This window comes from Sinocyclocheilus rhinocerous, unplaced genomic scaffold (assembly GCF_001515625.1).
Source record: "Sinocyclocheilus rhinocerous isolate Xijiao unplaced genomic scaffold, SAMN03320098_v1.1 scaffold7909, whole genome shotgun sequence".
Taxonomy (NCBI): domain Eukaryota; kingdom Metazoa; phylum Chordata; class Actinopteri; order Cypriniformes; family Cyprinidae; genus Sinocyclocheilus; species Sinocyclocheilus rhinocerous.
Window position 1 is genome coordinate 23,592 of NW_015665940.1, and position 9,201 is coordinate 32,792.

Genomic DNA, 9,201 nt, shown 5'->3' on the forward strand with positions numbered 1-9,201 from the left:
ACACACCTGCTTTCCATCGACCAGATATGGATGTTCTCCCAGCAGGGCCTCCACGCGGAGCTGCATCAGGGGACCCATCAGCTCCTGCAGCACTGTGTGTGTCTCATCTTTTAGGGGCAAAACATGTGAGTGTGTTGAGGGTCAGAGTTCGTGGCAGTATGATGTCATGTCCAAGAATTCTATTCTTTAAAAAAAAAAAAAACTAACACTTGCTTTCTAATCTTTTTGTATTCTATCTGTTTTCTTTTCATTTATTATATTATTTAAAAAACCCTTGCTACATGTACTGCGTTAAGCTAACTGAGACTTGTTATAGCACTCGTATATCATTGCTCTTTTGTTGATTTTGATCTTCCATTGCTTCTATTGTCCTCATTTGTAAGTTGCTTTGGATAAAAGCGTCTGCTAAATAACTAAATGTAAATGTATGTAATGTCCATGTATTTGGCTGGTGGAGGGACTCCGTAAGCAGCTGCTTATATACTCTGATTAATTAACGATCAGACTCAACTCCTCCTAACCCTAACTTCTGATTCACATTTTAAATTTACAGTTGTTCTCGTTCTGCAAAATATCAACTCATTTGCACTTCATTGTAGGAGTTTGCATGACTTTTAATTATTTTATCAATTTCTATATCACAATATCACACTTTTACAGTTTTTTACGATTGCTTACACACTAAAACTAAACTTTTCCAACAATTAGCAAAACCTCATATATGCAGGTGTTCCAAGACCGTGTAAATCCTAGTTCATTTTAGAAATAAAAATGAATGAAAGACGAATTAAAATAAATATGATGTCCACTTACGTCTTAATATTTAGCTGCTTTAGCTTATTTGAGAGCATATTTACTCTTATATGATTGAGTCACTAAAGAACTTGCAGGACGGGCTGGAATTTATCACTGTGAAAGTGTCTTTACTGCTTTCATCCACACTATGAAATATGGTTTTATCTGACTGGGATAAAACTAAAGGCTATCAGCTAATTAAAAAAAAAAGAGTTCAGTTCTTCAATCTGTCCTGCCCAGCCTCTGTTTCAATAAGAAATACATCAATACAGAACAGAAATCAATATTCATTTATGTTATTTTATAGGAAATGTTTCATTTTGGCATTCAAGAAAAACCATCACTGATAATGCTAGTGATTATGATTTATGTGACTCCTTCCATTGGTTTATATAGTTCAGCTACAGTTAACTTGCAGCTGGCTTCTCTTCCACATGAGCCACAGCTTTGCACTCATCTATTCCAGTTAAACGGTGATAGACTCCAGCTGGAGTTTAAATGGTTAAACTGTGACTTCTTTATTCTGTTGATACACAGTTGTTACCTGTTTTCATCTGCGCTGCTGTGCTGCATCTTCTCACCAGCAGAGGGAGACACAGTCCGGCTGATCATTAGTGATGCTGTTCTTACTCTGAGGGAAGAGAATGACATGAGTTGAGATGAGAGACTGCAGTGTTCACATGTAGTCTCATCAGAGTGATGTGGGATAGAGAGATACCCATCATGCACTTATAACTGTACATGACGGCAATGAGAAGAAAGCAGTTCATGGTGATTTCTGTTGACAGGTCAGTTTCCTCGTAAAGAGAATCACATCTTCTCAGCGAGAGACTGGAAACAACCTGCTCATCATCAGCAGGCCATGAAGACTTTACAGTCAATCTTCATTATAAAAACACAATATAGAACAATGAGAAACAAAATATGAGTGAATTTGCAAATAATGTACAAATATTATGTGATATGAGCAAACTTGTGTTTGTGCTGCAGTTTAATCCAGTTTCTACAGCTGCGACAGAAACACGCTGAGCAGAGGAAGCAGAAACCGTGTTTCCAAGGTAACGGAGCTCATCATCATGACGGCTCTCCCACGAGATCCTGCGGGCGACACACGAGAACCAGAACACGCATGACATGCAGAGACCCACGGCCAACACTGACTGCAGCATACAGCCATGAGCTCTGCTGAACAGAATAGAACAGAATAGAACAGAATAGAATAGAATAGAATAGAACAGAACAGAATAGAATAGAATAGAACAGAACAGAATAGAGTAGAATAGAACAGAATAGAATAGAACAGAAAACAACAGAACAGAATAGAACAGAACAGAACAGAATAGAATAGAACAGAATGGGATAGAATAGAACAGAATAGAAAAGAATGGGATAGAATAGAACAGAATGGGATAGAATAGAACAGAACAGAACAGAACAGAAGAGAACAGAACAGAACAGAACAGAATAGAATAGAACAGAATGGGATAGAATAGAACAGAATAGAATAGAACAGAACAGGATAGAATAGAACAGAACAGAACAGAATAGTATAGAATAGAATAAAACAGAACAGAACCGAATAGAACAGAACAGAACAGAATAGAATATAATAAAATAGAAAAGAAGAGAATAGAAGAGAAGAGAACATAACAGAACACAACAGAATAGAACACAACACAACAGAACTGAACAGGATAGAATAGAACAGAACAGAACAGGACAGGACAGGACAGGACAGGACAGGACAGAACAGAACATAATAGAATAGAATAGAATAGAACAGAACAGAACAGGACAGGACAGGACAGGACAGGACAGGATAGAACAGAACATAATAGAATAGAATAGAATGGAATAGAATAGAATAAAACAGAACAGGATAGAACAGAACAGAATAGAATAGAACAGGATAGAATAGAACAGGATAGAACAGAACAGAATAGAATAGAGCAGAACAGGATTGAACAGAACAGAATATATATATATACAGTGGGTACGGAAAGTATTCAGACCCCCTTAAATTTTTCACTCTTTGTTATATTGCAGCCATTTGCTAAAATCATTTAAGTTAATTTTTTTTCCTCATTAATGTACACACAGCACCCCATATTGACAGAAAAACACAGAATTGTTGACATCTTTGCAGATTTATTAAAAAAGAAAAACTGAAAAATGCTCAGTATTTAGTAGAAGCACCCATTTGATCTAATACAGCCATGAGTCTTTTTGGGAAAGATGCAACAAGTTATTCACACCTGGATTTGGGGATCCTCCGCCATTCCTCCTTGCAGATCCTCTCCAGTTCTGTCAGGTTGGACGGTAAACGTTGGTGGACAGCCATTTTTTATATATATATATATATAGTGAAGACCAAAATTAGAGAACAACCTACAATTTCCTACATTTCAAGTTCACTGCTTACTCCTGTTTGAAGTTATCCTAACAGGAGGAAAAACACCGTTTTTAAGCATATTTCATGAGTTACATACATTCTGAAGCACACTATAAAAAACTTAAATGAGATATTTGAAAAAGAACTCTGATGAAAAAAAAAGAGAGAACACTTACAGATACCACCAAGTTATTGGTATTAATCTGGCACCTGGTCCTAATTTCCTTAATTATCTGACAAACCCTATTCAACTGGCAGCCTAACTTTACAGTTTTAACTGACTTTTCAAGATGCTGAGCCATGACCCTCTGACAGCAGATTGTCCAGATGAAGGCCAATAGCAGCCACAGCAAGAGAGGTTTGTTGTTCCAAATCTGTGATTTCTTGAATATTGATTCATTCAAGTCCCACCCCAAAAAAGGTCGTCCACGAAAAACAAATGCACAAGAGGACAGGATAATACGGAGACTCTCAATGGGCAATCGGTTCAACACTGCAGCTGGAATTGCTTGCCAGTTCAGCGCTGAACAGGGTCAGGATCTGTCTCAGCATACAGTGTATCGACTTTTAAGAGATGTCGGATAGAAAATGCACTCTGCAGTGACCAAACCTCTCATCAGCGGAGAGAATCAAAAGGCTAGACTCACCTTTGCTGAGGAGCATGTTGTGTGGAGGGAGGAGGACTGGTCCAATATTCACTTTAGTGATGAAAGCAAGTTTAATTTATTTGGGTCCAATAGGGAACATTTTGTTTGGCATTAAACTGGGGAAAGACTGAACCCCAAGTGCGTAAGAAGTCAGTGAAAGGTGGAGGAGAAAGAGTCATGGTTTGGGGATGTCTTCAGGGTGCATGCAAATGTTTATCAGAACCTCCTGCAGCAATATGCAGTTCCTTCCCTGCATTCTTCGCACAATCGGCAAGCAGTTTCCATGCAGGACCATACTCCTGTCACACAGCAAAACGGGTAAAGCAGTTCCTTGAAGCTGAAAACATTGAAATAATGAAACGGCTGGCCCAGAGTCCTGATCTAAACCTGATTGAAAATCTCTGGAAAATCCTTGGTTTTTAGAAAATGAAGCCCATTTTCAAAACCATGTTCCACTAAGAGCAGTAAAAAAAATTATTGAAAATTATCATTATTAGCATAATGCAAAAAATAAAGAAAAGAAAAAATTTTCATTACTGTAATGCATTCAGACAATGTGCTTAAGTGTCATGTAATTGCCATGATTTAAATGATGGTTTTCATTAGATTCTTCTCACTGCAAAGTATTTTTTCAATGATTTGTTATATAAATTAAGGGCAGTACATCCAACATTGACATTTACTTTATTCCACATTACAGTTATAAGACTTTGGGGGTAAATGTTTAATGAAAATAGTGCCACAATGCTAAAAAGATATCTGTGGTCTTAAAAACAGGATTAATTTTCAAAGTGAAAAAAATGATGAGCTAGAAATATGTCACAAATCCACACAGGTCACAAACACATGTGTGCTCATTATTACCCGATTCAGAAGTTATTACATTCTGTAATGAGTCTGATTCTGTCCTCACATCCACATGAAAACACCTCATAATGACACACACACACACATATATATATTACATTTACATGTGAGCCATATACTGTTTGAGTGCAGCACGATGTACGACCTCTGACCCCATCCGCCAGGATCACATTCTGCATTTACAATTCAAATTAAACAACAGCAATATTAACAAAAGAAGAATGATAACTTGACTGATAACCTCTGATAGCTGTAGAATAGAAAATTTGGGTTACCTTACAGATGTGTGAAATTCATTTAAAAGCAACAAAACTTAACTGAAAATCATTTGTTTCAAAGGTTATTTCAGATGGCCTGCTGTCACAGGAAGATTTACCAGGATGACAATAACCCTTCATAGACCTTGCTTCTCAAAATAGTATCAGCACTATTAAATCTACTCACTACAATTGTTTTTCCTTAATGAAAAACAGAGATACAGAAAACTCTCTGCACACACACACACACACACACACACATATATATATAGTGGCAACCAGGAGAGATTCAGCGCTAACACCCAATGAGGCAACAGCTTCCATTAACATAGACATGTGTTCCCTGGAACTAAATGAAGCCGCTGTGCATGCTGGGCAACGGGAGAGAAAGCTGAGAGAAAACACAGGTGAAGAAGTTGATTCATTGAGGGTCCCATTCCTGCCTGTATAAACACACATCATTACTTTAACCACTTATCAGATGCTTGCGTGTCTCGCTACGAAGAGCAGAATCAGGTGCGAGATCCATGATGCAAACACACACACGCCCCGCTGACGTCACACTGTTCCCGTCTAATGCAGAGACACGTTTAGACTGTGATCGCTGGGTGAACTGCGGCTCATGTTGGACAGACTGGCCATCAGTGTTTTGACTTTATGAGCATAATAATTCCTCAGATTCACAGACGGAGCCTCCTTTATTCCCCCGTCGAAGTCACAGCTCCGCATGACGGTCTCCAGCTGTTGCTGTCTCTTATAAAACAGAGAGAATTTGTTAAATATCAAAGTGATCGGAAGCACCACGACCAGTATTCCCGCCAGTATGCAGGCCGAGGCGGTCAGTTTTCCCGCGACGGAGCCGGGAACCACGTCGCCGTATCCCACGGTGGTCATGCTGACCGTGGCCCACCACCAGCCGGCCGGGATGGTGTTCAGTCCCTCGTTGTCCTCCTTCTCCACGGTGTAGGCCATGACGGAGAAGAAGGACACTCCGACGGCCAGATACAGCAGCAGCAGGCCGATCTCTTTGTAGCTGTTCTTGAGCGTGGCTCCGAGCGAGCGCAGGCCCGTGGAGTGACGCGCCAGCTTCAGGATGCGGAAGATCCTCATCAGCCTCAGCACCTGAGCCACTCGGCCCAGGTTCGCCAGCGCCGGGCCGCTCTCCGCCACCAGGTGCATCAGCAGGGTCAAGTAAAAGGGCAGGATGGACACCAGGTCGATCAGGTTCAGCGGGTGCTCGAAGAAACGCAGGAGGTCCGGAGCCACAGCGAATCTGGCCAGCAACTCGAGCGTGAACCAGCCGATGCCGAAGTGCTCCACAGCCTCGAAGCGAGGATCCTCGCGGGGCTTTCCATCAGCGTCCAGCAGCGTGAACTCGCTCATGCTGTTCATGCACATGGAGGCGATGGAGCCCAGCACCACCAGAATGGAGAAGATACTGATGAGCCGGCTGGGGATCGAGTAGCCGGGATTGTCCAGCATCAGCCAGATCCTTCGCCGGACGCTTCCGAGCAGCTGCTTGTCAAATTTGCCGGCGTCGCTGTAGAAGTCCAGGATCTCGTGGAAGGAGGAGGTGGTGCTGGCCTCCTCGCTCCTCTCCTCCCAGTCGCTCTCCTCGGGCTCCATCCTGCGGCAGTGATAGGAGCCGCTGCAGCACGAGTCCAGGAACAGCTCGTCGATGCCCCAGTACTCGATCTCCTGACTGAAGGAGAAGATGCAGAGCTCATCCATGACGTGTAGCCTCCCCGTGTTGTAGAAGTGCAAAACGTACGGGAAGAGCGCCGGATTGCGGTCGAAGTAGAACTCGTTCTCAGAGTCGTCGTAGTCGTCGCACAGCTCGAGGATGGACTCTTTGGAGCGGCACCGGAGCAGGCGTGCGAGCCTGGTCTCGGGGAACCGAGAGAGTCGCTTGGACAGCAGCCGCCGCCGGAGGCCTCCCACATTGATGCGAATAGCACCGTCCTCCGGAGCCCAGGTCATGACCGACCGATCGATCAGCGAACAATCACTGTGAGCTCCGTCTGTCTCTGAAGAGCTGCAGTCTGGAGACAAACACACACGTGAGAAACCCCTCTCCCTCATCAACATATGCATTCACCGGGCGGCGCCTCATCTCTCATTTCCTCACAGCAACCTTTCATCTGTCGCACGAATCACGAACAGAATCCTCCCGTTGAAACCGAGCGCGGCGATTCCGCTCCGAGACCGTTTCTAATTCACACGCCGTCTCTACGGATGTGATTTATATGCGAGGCGATTGATATTCCAGCGCTCACAACACGCGCACAGCTGCAGGCGCGCGGCACGACAGTGACGACACTGAATGATCTCATCAGACAAAACACACAAAATGTTAAAATGCAGCTCTGGAAAATACCCTACAGTGTCTAGAAGAATCCGCGAAGGGCGCGTCTACCGACAGACAGCAAGTGCAGCGTCAGTCTCGAACAGAAGCGCGTCTCACTGTAAATATATGATATCTGTCATGATCATAACTGGGGTGAAGCATCTCAGGAGCTTCTTTGGCCACTGTGGTTTTCAGTACATAAAATAACGTCTGGATAGAAGTATCTGATCAATGAATAAATGTAAATGTCTAGAACTGTAGTTGAGATGATCAAAACATCAGCATGTTGAGAAGAGCCCAGTTTAAACAGCAGCCTTTTCTGGAAATAATATACAGAAAAAATTGCCTTTCTTTTCTGTATCTTTTACATGATAATAAGCCGTTTTGATTGTTGCTACACTATGTTTTAATTGTCAATGTTTCAAAGGCCACTTGTGTTACTGTAAACCTTACAATCACACATTTAAACACACATTCTCAGTGTTAGCATGCAAGAATGTGCTGTAATGTAAGATAATAGATCTACTGTCCATCCAGTACAGACTGACCCCGCCTGCAACTCACACACACTCACAGAACACTATTGTCCTGCCTGCACAAAGAGTCCTGTAAGCATGATCACACACACACTCACACACACACACACACACACACACACACACACACACAAAGTCCCAGCACTGCCTCTCATTCCTGTACTGGAGAAGCTGTATGTATTTCTGCTCATATTTGTTTTGTTGAAGATATTGCTGTTAATATTCATAATAAGTGTGGACTGAGCCTTTCAATGCTTATCAGTCTTGTTATTTCATTGCCTGTTGGTGTTTGATGTCAGGTTGTTTCCTAAACCTTTTTTTTAAGATTTAAGATTTGTAAGATTTATGAAATTTGACATGAAGAAGGTCAATACTGTCCAAAATTAATTAGAATATTTATATAAATATGTATTATCTGCCATTAGATCAGCAAATGTGAAGAAAATAAAGTTCAGTTAATAGAGGTGTTCTGAAGAGTTTTCTTTCTGTCACTCTGAAAGTCAATGTTATTTGTGTTTACACACTTTTCAGGAATGTGAAGGTTTTGATTCCCTGTAAAGTTTTCTTTTCTCTTAGATCATGGTTGTATGTCATGTGTAAGCTCTGTCTGATCTGTATGTATGTACACAAATGGTAAAACAGACTGATCGTAGAGCTCTGAACAGCAGCAGAACGTCAGAGAGATGAACATGACCACAGCTGTGCTGAATTTGTATCTGTTGTTCTTTTCATTTGCTAGTGGTGCAGTGTGTTTGTGAATGTGGTTATCCACTCTCTTTACATGCCTTGTGGGAACGACAGGTGAAGATCCAGGATGGAGGTACAAAAATAACAATAGAGGAAGCCTCTAATTTGAAACTAAACTTAATCTACAGTGACCTCTAATCTGAAACTAAACTAAAACTACAGCGACCTCTAATCTGAAACTAAACTAAAACTACAGCTACCACAACCTCTAATCTGAAACTAAACTCAATCTACAGCCACCGCTACCTCTAATCTGAAACTAAACTAAAACTAAAGCCAGTGCGAGCTCTAAACTGAAACTAAATTAAAACTACAGTGACCTCTAATCTGAAACTAAACTAAAACTACAGCGACCTCTAATCTGAAACTAAACTAAAACTACAGCCACCGCTACCTCTAATCAGAAACTAAACTAAAACTACAGCGACCGCGACCTCTAATCTGAAACTAAACTCAATCTACAGCGACTACGACCTTTAATCTGAAACTAAACTAAAACTACAGCGACCTCTAATCTGAAACTAAACTAAAACTAAAGCCACTGCGAGCTCTAATCTGAAACTAAACTAAAACTACAGCGACCTCTAATCTGAAACTAAACTAAAACTACAGC

The 9,201-nt window shown here is 41.6% G+C and overlaps 2 protein-coding genes across 3 annotated transcripts in view; one reads left to right on the forward strand and one right to left on the reverse strand.

Annotated features, from left to right (window-relative positions):
• Positions 1–5,234: 5,234 nt before the first annotated feature.
• Positions 5,235–7,410, reverse strand: LOC107731687 (potassium voltage-gated channel subfamily S member 2-like). The gene has a single exon (XM_016542835.1). The coding sequence runs from the start codon at positions 7,050–7,052 to the stop codon at positions 5,532–5,534; it is 1,521 nt and encodes a 506-aa protein (XP_016398321.1). The 5' UTR covers positions 7,053–7,410; the 3' UTR covers positions 5,235–5,531.
• Positions 7,411–7,956: 546 nt separating this feature from the next.
• Positions 7,957–9,201, forward strand: part of LOC107731686 (NIPA-like protein 2) — a 6,502-nt gene continuing 5,257 nt past the window's right edge. For both annotated transcript variants that reach the window (XM_016542833.1, XM_016542834.1), the window contains exons 1-2: positions 7,957–8,014; positions 8,581–8,661. In XM_016542833.1, coding sequence (XP_016398319.1) covers positions 8,656–8,661 — 6 coding nt within the window. In that variant the 5' untranslated portion in view covers positions 7,957–8,014; positions 8,581–8,655. The remainder of the gene's footprint in view (positions 8,015–8,580; positions 8,662–9,201) is intronic.